The sequence below is a fragment of the Manacus vitellinus genome, unplaced genomic scaffold (assembly GCF_001715985.3).
Source record: "Manacus vitellinus isolate BGI_N305 unplaced genomic scaffold, ASM171598v3 scaffold_4_pilon, whole genome shotgun sequence".
In the NCBI taxonomy this organism is placed as follows: Eukaryota; Metazoa; Chordata; class Aves; order Passeriformes; family Pipridae; genus Manacus; species Manacus vitellinus.
In genome coordinates, this window is record NW_021940604.1 from 28,274,812 (window position 1) to 28,289,789 (window position 14,978).

The 14,978-nt window shown below is 37.1% G+C and overlaps 1 protein-coding gene across 1 annotated transcript in view; it reads left to right on the top strand.

Annotated features, from left to right (window-relative positions):
* Positions 1-14,978, top strand: part of MMS22L (MMS22 like, DNA repair protein) — a 98,478-nt gene that overhangs the window by 62,735 nt on the left and 20,765 nt on the right. Inside the window, exons 15-18 of the mRNA XM_008932011.3 lie at positions 7,569-7,759; positions 10,160-10,310; positions 13,852-13,994; positions 14,763-14,905. Of these exons, the coding sequence (XP_008930259.3) occupies positions 7,569-7,759; positions 10,160-10,310; positions 13,852-13,994; positions 14,763-14,905 (628 nt within the window). The remainder of the gene's footprint in view (positions 1-7,568; positions 7,760-10,159; positions 10,311-13,851; positions 13,995-14,762; positions 14,906-14,978) is intronic.

Here is a 14,978-nt window from a genome sequence, read left to right on the forward strand (position 1 = left end):
CATTATGCTACAGGGTAAGGGATATAACACAGCTACATTAAAATCTACATTCACTACACAACTACTTCTAAAATCTATAAAAATTAAAAAATCAAAAAAACTCTGAGACGTCAGTGAGAAGAGTGTCATGGGCTCCATTCCTTATTCTGGGATTTCACACTTTTACCCAGTAACTCACTTAATGCAATACTTACAATCAAGAGCAGAGCCTGAGCCCAAAAACAGTATCAAAATTGGACTCATGTGCCCTCCCCCTTAGGCTGTGATTCATTAGTTGTTACATTAAAAAAATGTGTATTCTGTTTTTGAAAATGAACATGGCTACTGCTGTATGGTATGCAGCTTTCTTTTTTTTGGTGTGGGTTAGTCATGATCAGATTTCTGGGCCCCAGTGACAGAGACTGTGAGTTAGGTACAAAGCTCAAGGCTCTTCTGTAGCTAAATTGCAGGCACCTAGGGAACTTCCTGGTCAAAAGAGGGTGATCTGACTAAGTGAGCAGTTTGGGATGTATTATTCAGGAGTCTGAGATCTGTTTATGCCCTGCTTTTTAACCATTACACCCTTGTATCCCTTTGGATCTCATCCAGCATCTATGTGTCACTTTGTGTATGCTTCGTATTGTGTCTGATGAAGGTGTATTGTGAAACTGATATTTATGTTGTGCAAGTCTATGCTGTAAAGGACTTAAGCACCATGGATGAATTTAAGCATTTGATAAAAATCCTGCACGTTAGAGTTCTGAGAAGCATCCCTTTTTCCTTTTTAGCCTTCCCTACCTTATGGCACTGGTCATTGATCATTATACACATTCATAACCAGGCATATTATTGGACATCCTTTTTTTTCAGAAAACGTTTAAACATGTGGTTTATCGAAGCAAATTAAAATGAAGGAAGAACACTGAAACATCATTTAATAAATACTGAACTGATAGGGGCATGTTAATGTTTGATAATATGGCATCATGATTTTTCCAGTTCTGCTTGTACAGTCAGCAGTACAGCTCTCTAGTGGTGATGCTGTTATTATGGCTTATGCAGTGCTGACACATTTTAAACTGTGGGATCTTTTTTCAAATGTTTCTTTTGATGGATGGGAAAATTTGTTTTTTGTCTTAAATTTCTCATCTTGCTTAGCTTTTTGAAATCTAGTTTTTAATTCCACAAAGGTGGGTGAAAACTCTATGCTCTTTTTAGGGTTTTTTGAATTATCAAAGAGTGAAAAGGCTGTTGCTCAAATATGAAGAAACTTTATAGATACTTTGTATGTATATTGCAGACCTGGGAGCAATATAGATTGAGAGATTCTGATTTGAGGTGGATTGCTTCTTCTGTGTGGTTCCTATAGCAGTCGTACCAGTCTCAATATACTGGCTGCTATATAAAGGGATATAAAAAAGAAATTACATCTCAAAAGCTTAGAAAACAGATTTAAAAGAGAGCTTGGATGTTTGAATCAGACTTGGGCAGAATTTAGTCACCTTCCTTCATGCATGTTTCACTGAAACAGGCTGAATGTGAAAGTGTCTGAAAGTGTATAGGTGACTCAGGTTTAAGCACTGAAGTTCCCTAGGTACCAAAACGTGTGTGCTCAGAGGCATGAAGGCTATTTTCACAGGCCTTACCTGTTTAGCATCCAGCTTAAGCACTTTGAGGCCATAAAGCAGATGTTTTAGCACTTAAAATTCTTGTAAGCATGCTGTCAGTGCCCTGACTAAACACACTGATAACCAAGAGTTCAGTGCGGAGCTCTGCCACCCAGCACACCTGCATTTATAACTATGGCCAAGGCAAAGGAGGTTCACCATTTTCTACATTAGGTCAAGTGGTCACAATCATTCACCAGTGATCAGGAAGCCAAAAACCTTTACTATGAATTGCCTGAACCCCACATCTATGACTTGCCCCCAGTCTCTAAGAATGGTTAGACTGGGGCACTTTCTTCTTGGGCCATTGTAGAACCCCTGTGCAGCTAGTGTGCTACGTCTGTGAATCCAGATGCATTTCTTTTGCATGAATATGCATGTATAAGAGAGATAGGATCATACAGTTTCTTACTTGGCACAGTGCTATGATACTTCATTGAAAGCAGACTTGAACTTAGATGCAACCATTTTGATTTTGCCTTTGTGAATGCCAGTATTATGGTCCATACTGAAACTAATTTTCCTTTATTAATGTTTTAAAAGATTATGTATAAAAGCACTGAACTCACTCTAAAGTGTGTTTTCCTTCACATTTTGTATTATATTTTATGGTAGTGTAAATGGTTATGATTTCAGAAATGTTACATGTATTTAGTGTCAACTGCGTATTTGAAGCACAGATAAAAAAAATAAGTAAATGTCTATGAACAAATTACTAGGTAGAAGCTGAACAGTGAGTTTGTCAACATGAAAGTTGGTATCCATAGGGATCAATGAGTAGGTGCTATAGTTGCAATTTTCTGTAACTAGCATGTAATTAAATGGCATAATAGTCAACTAGTTGAATACTCATACTAGATTATTTTCAAAGGCATATGGAGGGCACACAAGGATCCTTTTAAGCTTAATCTTGGATAGGACTAGTTACTGGAAATGTGTGTGGCTTCTGCTGAAACCTCACTTCCAATTCTGGTCACCATAAGAAACAGTTCTGGTGGAATGACAGGAAGACATCAGTAGAGGTATTAAAAACATATTGATGTGTTATGACATTTGAAGGAAGTGAAATTAGATGAGTAATTTTAAACTAAATTCTGAAATGGTGTATTAAATGTTGTTTGGTCACAGAAAGCTGAGTGTACTGCTGTCTAGCAGAGATCTGAGTTTTGCGCCTGTAGTAGTAGCACAAATTTTGAGTTTAAATCTCATTGCAGTAAGATTTATACAACCACAGAAAACATGACTAGATAGATTTCTACAGGAAAGCCCAATCTTCTGTCATACAATAGTGCTATGTAATTTTTTTGTATTGGCAAATAAGAAGGGGGGAGGGAAGGAAAAACACCTTTCTGTCTGAAGTATCAACACTGGCACTTCTATTTTGGATATTATTTTAATGCCATGTTTATTGTGTAGCTTGTTGCTAATCTTTTCAGCAGAAACACACATACTTTTCATTGTATTAATGAGACTTTTTATTTTTAGATGATTTTCAGCTGATAACTTTGTTGTACACATTTCCAAATAGCTGACATCACCCATGTCCAGGATTTGTTGAGACAATCTCAAGTTCTTCTGTCTTATAACATCAAAATTCTCACTTTATTGTTCACTGCATCAGCTAATCTCCATATCTTTTTGGTTCTGTATGCTGAAATCTTTATAGCTACCCCAGAACTGAAGAAGCCTCCACTTTCCTCAGTCACTTCTATTCCTGTTACTAAATCTGTGGTTACATTAAGTAGAACCAATGCACAATGCATTTGCTGCCAAAATATCAAAATCAGAAACTGCCCAGAAAGCCAGCCATATCCTGGGGTGCATCAAAAAGAAGAATGGCCAGCAGGTCGAGGGAGGTGATTCTGCCCACCTGGAGGATGCTGGGCACCTGAGCATGGGAAAGATATGACCTGTTGAAGTAAGTCTAGAGGAGGGCCATGAAGTTGGTGAGAGGACTGGCGTACCTTCCCCTACAAAGACAGGCTGAGAAAGTTGGGGCTGTTCAGCCTGGCAAAGAGAAGTTAGCTTGGAGACCTCATAGCAGCCTTCCAGTATCTGAAGGGGGCCTACAGGGAAGGTGGAGAGGGACCCCTTGTGATAGGACAAGGAGTAATGATATTAACTGAGAGGCAATTTAGGTTAGATATAAGGAAGAAATTCTTTACTGTGAGGGTGATAAAGCACTGTGCCAGGTTGCCCAGAGAAGTGTGGATGCCCCATCCCTGGAAGTGTTCAAGGCCAGGTTAGACGGGGCTTTGAGCAACCTGGGATAGTAGAAGGTGTCCCTGCCCATGGCAGGGGTGTTGGAACTATGTGATCTTTAATGTCCCTTTCAATCTAAACCATTCTATGATTTTATGAACTGTGTTGATAATATCAGTGATGTAAAAAGAGGGAGAATGTTGGGAAGAGAAATCTCCAAATTTAAGTATTGTTCCAGTTCCATTTATCTGCATAGGGCACAAAGCACCTGTTACCTCTCTTTGAATCTGAGTGTGATGGTGCTTTGCTTCATTTCACTTCGCCTGAGTTTTTCTTGAAGTAACTGGTGTTTGTAGTTGAAATTCTAAGCATCAAAACCATTTATCATTTTAGAAATACTCATATATCTCTTCCCAATTCCCTAGTTTTATCCAAGGATGTTGGTCCTTCAGGTGGTGTTTTTTAAATATTTATTTGTTTCAACATCAAAAGGTCATTCAGGTCCTTTAAAAAGAGTTTTATGAGCTTAATCTTGGCTGTACTGGGCAGCTGAGTATTGTAGATGCTGTGGATGGCCTGGATTGGACTGGGAGCTGAGGTGCTTGGGGGGAAACTGGTATCTGTATTCATAGCCTGTGAGAGTCCCTGATGGTAGTAGCCCTTGGAGATGCTGATAGGAAAGAGGTCTTCTATCATGATGGGAAGTTCTGAATCCTTGTAGATCAAATTAAATGACATTGCATTAAGTCTGAAGGTCAATATGTGTGCAGTGCAGATTATGGACTAGTAGCGATTTGAGAGTTTCCATCATCTAGGCAGGCTGCTGAATTTTGTGTTTTACTCTTTTGGCTTGACCTAAAGTTTGGCTCCATTTTAGTAATGCAGGCTTGCAAGGTCATGTTTTATGATTACAATATCTACATCCAGAGAAATAAATGGCTGCAATTCCTTATCCAGGTGTAGGATGTAGAAAATAATCCCATATGCTACTACTGTACCTATACATCCAGCACAGTCCTCATTGAGGTGGCACAAACATTCCCCTCTTTAATAAACCCAGAGTTTATTTGATCTGATGGCAAAATGCAAAAAAACCCACACCTCTTTTTACGGAAGTAGGATATTTGTGATTTAAAACAGGTAAAAATCACATATTACAAGTTACCATTGTAATGGGGCAACTGGTGGTTCCATAACTCTTAACGCAATGGAAAGCTAAATGTATAAAGTTTTAGAAATGGAGTGATGTTTGATGGTATGCTTGTCTAGTGTTAGAAAAATATAGAAACCTGAATAAAAAGTAAAATTGCATTTATTCGTATTTTTATAGAGTTAAAAAATGTGCTTGTTGGTAGAAGTAGCTGGCCACATCAACTACAGCATATATTGATGCCTCATCGATTCTAAGCATTTACCTTATTGCAAGCATTTGTGCAGGTTACTATGAATAAACATAAATACTGATCTGTACGTGTTGCCCTTCCACTGACATAGAGATATATTACCTTACTTTGGAAGTCTGTACACCCTTCTACTTTGCATAGATGGCTAAAGGAGATGCAAGGCACCCGTCTTTGGAGAGGCAATTTAGAGGAGAGAAAAAGGTCTTTGTGCGATTTTACAGCATAGTCTGGATGTTAGTAGGGCAGATTTTGGTCCCAGAAGTTTTGTTCTCTGCATTATGAGGCATCATACATTCCTTTCTTAAAATAAAACAGAAAAGCCCTTCGTTTTTACTGTTAAACTTTTTTTTGTAATTGGCAAAAATAATTTTTTAAACTAGTTTCTTTAGCCTTGCTTTTACTTTTTCATCATTTATCCTCTAGACCTCACTATATCTTCACCCTTTTCTTTGTCCTTTTTTTAATAAGGGGATGTTCCCAAAAAAGTGTTGCTTGGCTTTTTATGCTAATCTTGCTTCCATTTCAATTCATGTTGACTTGGAGAATATGCCTTGTAAATAGGAATACCACCTGACATACTGAATACAATCCTCAGTTTCTAAACATTGATTGTTTTCACAGCATCCTTAAAAGGGTAAGCTGTTTTACTGTCCAAATATCATGGCTGGGAAACTGAGGCTAACAAAGGCTGTATGATTTATGTGAAGCCACAGTGGGAATAAATGTTGGGTTTAGAATTCCTGGCTTTTGTTCTTGTGTTTGGATTCATGCAGTCTCTCAAAGAAATACTGATTCCTCCTAATATTGCATACCTTTCCTTGTCTGCTAAATGTAGCCATTCAAAAAGTAGCTGATACTCAATTCTCTGTCTGTCCTGTTGAAACTAATGAATGCCTGCTGGCAGGCATAAGGTATCGTTACCTTTGGCAACCAGTATGTTTTATGTTTTAAATTATGTGTTTCGCAGAATTTTTGGATACTAATTTGATATAATGAGATGCGCTTCTAATATCAACCCTAGTATAGGAAGGCCTTGCAGCCAGCCTACTCTTTATTTAAAATTATTCCATTTCAGATGTTCTAATGAGTGCTGTGAGTTGTGTAATTCTTTCATAATTTTCCCATGTTCCCAGAAGGGAAGTAGGAGCTGGAGTTCTTTCTATTTTTGTTTTGGTTTATTTCAAATTAGAGTAAGCATAGAATAAAGATCTAGGGGAAGATTTTTGTGAAACAGTTGCTATTGTGGGAATGGCAGTTAAGAAAAAATATTATAGTCTACAAATGTTAGTGTTTAGGCAAGTCTCAATGCCTCTGCTGTTTACTGTTATCTTATAAATATCTTGACTCTGACTTTACAGTGCTGTTTATAGAATTTAATAAAGCAAATGTAATAATGCTGCCTGTGCTTTAATGCACAATCTCAATTGAGTTGACCAGAAGATAAATAGGAACAGGAATGATAGTGCGTTCCTACAGATTGTTTTTAATAAGCATGTTATTTAGTTGATCAGCCCGGTACTGTAATGCCTCCTATCCTCCACTACCAGACAAATTTATTAATGTCCCCCCCCCATTTCTCTGAGAACATTGATTCCCTGCAGACATATCTCTATTAAACCTCTAGAAAGTCACAACTTCCAAATTAGATTAAGTAGCAGGAATGGTACTAGAAGAATCAAAGAAAATTGAGTGCCTTATTGAATTCATGCCACATTGTCTGCGGAAGAGATGGGAGTTATGTGTAGTGGTAACTTTTGTCTTTACTGTACTAACAAAGCTGTAGGCATTGCTGTCAAACCTAATTGTCTGCAGCGCATCAGGATAAAATGAATCTTTTATCTAAACTCTTACCTATTGAGGTTTTACAGATGAGAAGTAGATTTCAGAAGGAAGCTTTACAATTGATCAAAATCATTTACCCTTATTTGCTGTACACAACCCTATCCTAAAAATTCTAGTGAAAAAAATTTTAAAGAAGTACCTGGCTTTGGATTGGAAGCAGGCTTGCTTGTCATGCTAGTTGCAAAATGCAGATATTCATTTTAAAGCTGCCAATTTCTCATTTTGATCTGACATATTAAAAAGCATATAATTAATGGTTGACATTAGTAATTAACATTAACTTTATAGTGCTTAATATGCCATCATTCATCCATCAAATAACCGGTATGCATAATGTCTTTGCATAAAGGTTTTAATTGCACAAAATGATCCTTCAGTTCCCAGGCTCTACAGTTTAAAGTAGTTGTAAATGCGTTTTAAAAAGATGTGAATTTTTCATTTATTGAACGTAAACATTGTTTTTGTTTCTCCCTAGGAGTGTGCACGAACGTGTAAGCCAGGGACTTCAACTTGGGAACACAGCCCCAGACGCACAGCTTCCATTAGTGGCTAAAGAGCACCACCTTGCTGTCGCCAGCGCTCTCTGGAGAAATTTCTTTCCGTACTTGAAGAGCCAGAGAATGTCACAGATGCCGCCTTCCCCTCAGCTTGCTGATACAGCTGCAGGTTAGCCCTGACCCCCCCCCGCGACTTACTGGACTTGGTGCTATTTTCTGGGTCACAAACTTTCAAGGATTTTGTATTTTGAGATACTTAACTATTCATAAATGCAAAAAGTAGATTCTATGCTAAATATTTTGACACAAAGAAATATTATAGTGTTGAATTCCTTAATAGGATACAGACAGATTGAGAACACCAAAGGGGTTTGAAGATGTACAAGCCTGACTTCTTTTTCACTGCTAGTCACAGGTTATTATCAACATTGCAAATGTTATATGATATAAATAAGAATTATGTTTTTCACTATATCCAGAATTTACATACTTTTGTAGAAGTTCATTATAATTTTGTGTTGAACTATTCATTATGGTTGAAATACAAACTAAATATTTTAAAATAATATTTTTCATTTGAAGACAATTTTTAAAAGGTTGCATATATGACTGTTGTTTTTTGCCAAACTGTTATGGTCATGGTCATAAAAATATTTCATAATTAATTGTAATTATTTATCATGCTTTACACTGGAGGTGTTTAATCTTGAAGTACAACATTCCATATGTGTGTGAACTCCACATGCAACAAGTCAGCTTGGCAGTGAATAGAAAGATATCCCAGTTTGATCTTTAACATCAGAAGCTAGCATTGTATTCTGCAGTTACAATGAAATCTTGTATCCATTTAACTAAAATTCAGAGGAGTGCAATATAAAATATTTTTCCCATCATGATATGAATTAGATAAAGTTACGAGCTCAGGGGTACTGAGTTGGTAATAGAAAAGCTAAAAGATGCTTCGTTTGAAGCAGCTCTGTGGTAGTTAAGAGGTAACATTAATGAAAGAGGCAGTGTGCAACAGTAGTGGTCTCACACTGCTGAAGAGTATGTGAGAAACAGCAATACAAATCAAAGGAAGAGGTTGTTAATGTCAAAACTTCATTCATTTCCTACACACATACAGTGTCATATCTTTTTTTTTTTATTTAATATTAGCACAGTGAAATAGCAAGAGCAGCAACCTATTATAAACTCCTCTGAGAAGCAGGGGAGTGCAGTTGTGACCTGCTTTATAGAGATGTGTTAGGTAGCACTACAGAGGAAGGCAAACCTTTCCCACACTGTATGAGCTTCTTGCCTTAGAGGTTGCAGCCCAGAGGACAGAGCAGCTGTCACAGCTCTCCTGCTCCCCCTGCCAGGCAAATAGCCTGGGACTCACATTACCGTTCCTGTCTCCCATTTCTCCCCAAACTATGTTATGGCTGATGCTGCAGAAATCTCTGGAAAAAGGCTGCCACAAAATGTTTCCTTACCTAAGGCAGAGTGGGGACTCTGTATGACTTTGTTTTTTCCAAGGCACATAAGGAAATGTGAACTCCTTCATGGCTTAAGGTAGTCTGCCCCTATACCATTAATTAAAATAATTTCATTGTTGTTTCTGAAAACTAGCCTTTTCCATCTAATTCATCTTTTCAATGTATGCAGGTTTATAATTACTTTAATATTAATTTATAATTAACTTGAATTGGAGAATTAGGGAACTAGTGAGCCCCTTTTTCATCGCCCTCTAAATTCAGTTTTCCTGACTTGTTTGATGCCTCTCATTTCCTATAGCCTAATAATCACTCAGCATTTCAGATTGTATTTTCTTTCTGAGTTTTAATATATGTGTCATTTGCAATATAAAGAATGCACTGTATTTTTTATTCTAGTAGTGTTAGATATAGACTGTTCAGTAGACATAACAGAAACAGCAAAAGATTATGCTTCATTAACAAAATTCTACACAAAATGCTGCCCCAGTTTCTAGATCTGCAACTGTTACATGAAGATCCTTTTCAAGAGTAAATTCGTCTACAGTGCTTTATTTGTATGGTAAATTTATATGGTAAATTTGATACATGTATGTCTATTCCAAAAATACAAAGGTACCAGCTTTTACTGAGTGAATTCTTTACAGATACAGTTCTTCACTCTGAGAAACGTGTAAAAAAACTGAAAGAAATAAATAAAACTCAACCCTGTAAAGCACAGTAATACTTACGTGTACAAGAGATGTAGTGGATGAAGGTAAGAAAGGGAGGTCAAGACAAAAACACAGGTTTTAAGACACAGTTTTTACTGCATAGGTGGTAAAGTTGTGCCTTCAGGATTTATAATGTGTGGGTTTGTGAATTTATTTAAAATTGCATATTTTTGGATCCATTTTCCCTCTTTTGCAGCCAGTGTGTCTTGATGACTTAGAAACTGCTTGGGATAGAGACTACATTTTTAGTGTGGGTGCACTCTCTGTTAGAACAGTTGCCCTAGCTGCACATTATTAATTGTAATTAATTTTCAGTGCTTTTTAGTGGAACAGGAATGTACCAAGAAACTATTAAGATGTTTTTTCTCTCTTTGAAAACAGGTTTTACTCTCTTAGCTTTGGATATACCCAGCAAAGCCCTATCAGATCTCCAGCCACAGCCTGTTCTATCAATGATGCAGCTGTTTGGATGGGATGACATGGTGTGGCCTCAGCTGGTGTCAAGATATCTAAGTCATCTAATTCAAAACAGGTGAAAAATTGTGACTGCTTGTTCTTCCAGTACCTTCTCATCCTTCATTAGATGTGTGGAAAATGTTGCTTCAAATGGTAATGTTTCAGTAAGGTGGTCCACGTTCTTTGCAGCTTTTCAAGCATCAGGACAATCCAGTCAGATTTTTATATATATGAGAACTTTTATTTTCTCTAAGTAAGCCTCTGTGGACCTAAGATAGATGGGTGATGGTGGTTTTTGTGGCATGCCTTTTTCCCTGCCTTGCCCGTTTCTGAATCAGGTTTTGGAAGCAGGGGAGGTGAGAAATGAGAGAGAAAGAGGGAATATTTCTGTGTTGGACTGTATTTGAAAGTGAAAAATGTTGCACATTTTTAGGGTACATTTTAGGAGCATAACTGTAAGTCAGGATATGGTAAAGATTATTTAAGTGTGATTGACAAAGATGAGGCTGTGGCCTTCTTGCAGGGAGGTGTTAAAAAAAGTTGCATTTAGTTCCTTGTGTGTCAGTGTGGAACTTGGGAGTGTTCAGTCCTCTGATTTGCCATATTTCTCTTTTATGATCTTTATAGGGTGAGTTTCATTCAAGGTTACAGATACCTAGCACATGCTGAACGCAATAAGAGGCACATAAATTCCCTTTTATAATTTGAATTTTATAGTTTGAATCTTCTTGTTCTTCAGGCAAGATCAAGAAAAACATTTTGATGCTTAAACTGAAATTTTGGTATTATTTAGGTTCTTAAGAATAATTTCCAGTTTCCCCAGTAAACATTCAAGTAAGTGATTGAAAGCAATTACTTAAGTATTCCTTAGCAGTATTCATTAAGCACCCGACCTATTGTTAAAAATGTATACACAGATACATTTTTATGCTAGCTGAGGTAATGTTTATGGTATATGGAACCATGGCCAAAATATTCCTTTTTCCAGGTGTTTGGAAGCACAATTGCATTAGCAAGTGCAGAGCACAGACACATATCAAGTTTCTCATACAGCCCTGCTGCCAAAATTTCTTCTAAAAATGCAGTTATCTGGCATACATTATCTGAGAGGTTAGAGCACTTGTGCAGCAATTTGGAAAACCCATGTCAGGTGGGTCTTGCACTCTGATGGAATTCAAACCTTTGTTTCCAAGTACTGCCTTAGAAAGGAATGAGAGGGACTTGACCTCCTCTGGCAGATTGTGCTGTGGACTAACTGACAATGTCAGGTTCATGGATCCATACTGAGAGAATTAGCAGGAGAAGGCATGGTTCCGTAATTAGGTGATAATGGACATTTGTCTTTTGTTTATTTGTGTGTATGCTTTCACTCTGGTTCTCTCTTACCTCTTCTCACTCTCTCACTCTCTGCTTTCCTGAATCTCCTTCATGAATCTGGAAGCATGGGACAGAATGCACTCATGCAGAGGCAGGTAATTTTACCCCTAAACTGTTGGGTTTTCCATTGCCCAGGCTCAAGGAGAATTGTTACCCTTAACAATTTCCTGAAGCCAACAAGTTAAAAACTTAAGTATCTGAGAATAGGCAAAGGTATGTCCCCACCTTACTAACAGAGCTGTAGGGTGCTCAGATTCCTGGTGAAAGAGCAATGAGTACCTAAGGTAAGATATTTTTGGTAGAATATAGAGGTATCATGCTCTAAACACTGTCATCTTGAAAGCAATTTTTTGTAGCATGATTCATGTACTTATTTACCTTAGGCACTTGTAGAGCCAAAGTTATCAAAGTATCTAAGTGATGGGATCTTTAGACTTCATGGTTTCTGCACTGATAATTTTCACATCAAACATTGTCAGTTAAAAAGTAAAAATATTCTTTTGTTTCCAGTACATACTCTGCAAGCTCTGGGAACATACACACAAGCTTTGGCATTTCTTTTGCAGTAGTGCCTAAAAGTTTCTTACCACAACCATGTTGTGTGGTGCATGATAGTATTATAACCTGTTTAAACTAATTTTGAGTATGTGAATAAGATCACTGTTTTAAAAGGGCCATTTGCCATGCTTCTAGCAGGTAGTTATTGTTCTTTCCTTTCTAAGGATTAGGAGCATATTCTTCTCCGGTTTTAGGAAGATGCCAAAGTCACCCACCTACCAGCAAACAAGAGAAATAAGAGTCAGACTACAACGGAAAGTGTTTTTTTGAGCCTTTGTGGCCAAGTAGACTAGCTGTGTACATGAAGATTACATGAGAATGAAATTTTTTACACATTACTGCAAAGAGCATTAAGTCCATAGGCATCCTGTTTTTTCTTTTTTGGTACTGGAATACAATGTTCATTTTTTTCGTTTTATTTCCTTGCATTTGGTCTCCTTACTTTGTCAGTAGTACTTTGTCGGGGATCTTCAGACAAAATATAGAGTTGTCACTGGTTTCAAGTAAATTAAGCAGAAAAAAACCCCAACTTTATTAATGTTGTTTAGTGAAAAGCAGAATCCAGTTTGGTTTCCATCTGGAAGTCTTGACCTTCTGTTGCAAGCATGAGTAAAAATCAGTAGAAAATAAGTAGAATTACATGTACATATATCAAGAAAAGAGTACAAACATTTTTCATTAAAGTTGAAGTACCTACAACTGACTAGGGAGGAAATCTCTCAAATAAAAGGTGTAACGATTTTCAAGAAGTTTCACTGACCTGAAGCACACGTGGAGCTCATCTGATAGGAACTGGAAACAGAATGCAGAACAGACCTGCTTTCTTTTAGCAAGGAGTTTCTAAAGAATTAATGATGCGAGGCTGATATGCTTGGGAAAGAGTGACTGTAGCAGCTACTCATTGTAGTAAGGCAAGTAAAAGTTTATAATTACGGAACAGTAGAGTTCTGAGTGACTTTGGTCTGACTCTTCAATGGTGAAATGATAGCAAGTGTTTGATTGAAAGTATATACAGCAGGTTTGTGTGATCTTTATACTTGCGTGTGTATACATGCATAAATGCATACGTCTGTAATGTACTGCCAAGTATAGTGGTTTCTTTCCTCATCTCCAAGGTGCCTTTTTATATTTCCCTTTTCATGTGTTTTCAACATAACGTATCTTTATTTGCTAAAGCAGACCTTCTCCATCTTTACTGTGGTTAGAACGAAGCAGATTTCAGAGTAGCGTGGGGCACCTGGGCTAGCTTTATATGAAAGGCTGGAGTAGCTTAAGCAGTGTCAATATGGAGTTCCAGGCTGCTTCAGATATACTGTCTCCAGCATTGTACACTGTCAGCTTAGATAATACTGTCAAATTACTCATTGTTAGAGTAAGACATTTCCCACTCTGTGAATTTCCCTCCACCCTGTTTTATGTAACCAAAACATATGTACATATGTGCCTTTAAATTACCATGGGTGGCATTACCAAATTTATCGTGTTCTCTCTGTTTAGGCATCAGGATATTGTGAGCAAAGTCTGTAGAGTATGCAAAAGCAATGCCAGTTGACCTTTCTGTTGCTTTAATTGTTTCTGTGCACTGTTTCTGTATGTCTACAGCCAAATGAGACACTCTGCTACCCTTTTTGCCTACTTTTATTAGATCACCCTACCTTTTTCTTCCTCTTCTACCTATGCAGTTCACTGTGTGAAGCTTTTTCTAGTATGGGATATACATCCTATGAAGCTCTGACAGTACGTTCTTGGTTTCGATGCATTTTGCAAATGTTCATAGATCAACCAAGTGGTGTTCTGGCCAAGACAGATGCTGAGCGAACAGTTGGTAAGTGTTCACATTTCCCTAATGTTTGCAGTAACGATTCTATATTGCAAAGCTGGCAAACATTTTCAGCTAATTACAAAATGTATTTTTGTTTGTATTCCTTTACTTTTACCTAATTGCAAAATGTGTTTCTTTACACTGCTTGTGCTATTTTTTGATAGTTTGCCTGCTCTGCATATGACAAATTTATCACAAACAAAGATAAAAGAGCTTGTTTCCTTGGAAGCAAAGAATAAAAACTTGCTCCCAAGGAGACAAGCTATTTTTCCCCCATGGAGAAACTGCTCTAAAAAAAGTGAATCTGAAGTAAATAGTTAGAAATCATGCTGTGAATAGCCGAAAAGAAAAGAAAAGGGAAAAAAAATCTAGTTGTAATTAATTCTGGTCTTTTTTGTGTTGGATATTTTGCTTTCTTAGAGAAATACTTCAGCACTTCTTCTAAAAACACTGCAGTTCTAATTATCTTTAGAACACATCTTATAGTGACCATCTCTCATACACATTTTGTAGATTTTGAAAAAAAAACCCCACCAGTACCATAAAAGACTTGGTTATCCATACTTAATACTTTTCATTCTCTTATAACTGTATTAGAAAAATAACTAGTTTGGACATGTGGTCTTTGTCTGGAGAGATACAGTTAGATGCAGAATCCTTGTGTTTTGGACATTTTAAAATAATGTTTCACTTTATCATTTTGGAACTAAAGTAAATCTAAAAGGATAACTGTATACTGTATTTACTGCTGTGCTCTCTTGTCATCATCAGAGAAAGCTTATATGGAGCAGCTGACTGAAATGACAAGACTGATTTTTAAACTCTCAGAAGTAGAAAAGATTCTTTCAAGGGCTCATTTTGAAGAATCAGTTTTCAAGCAAGACCCAAAATATGCTCTTGTCCAGTTCATTAAGGTACTGTACACCTATCCCTGTGGCAGTTTCATAGGACAATTTTAGTGAAAAGGAATTATATATCGGAGTGGGG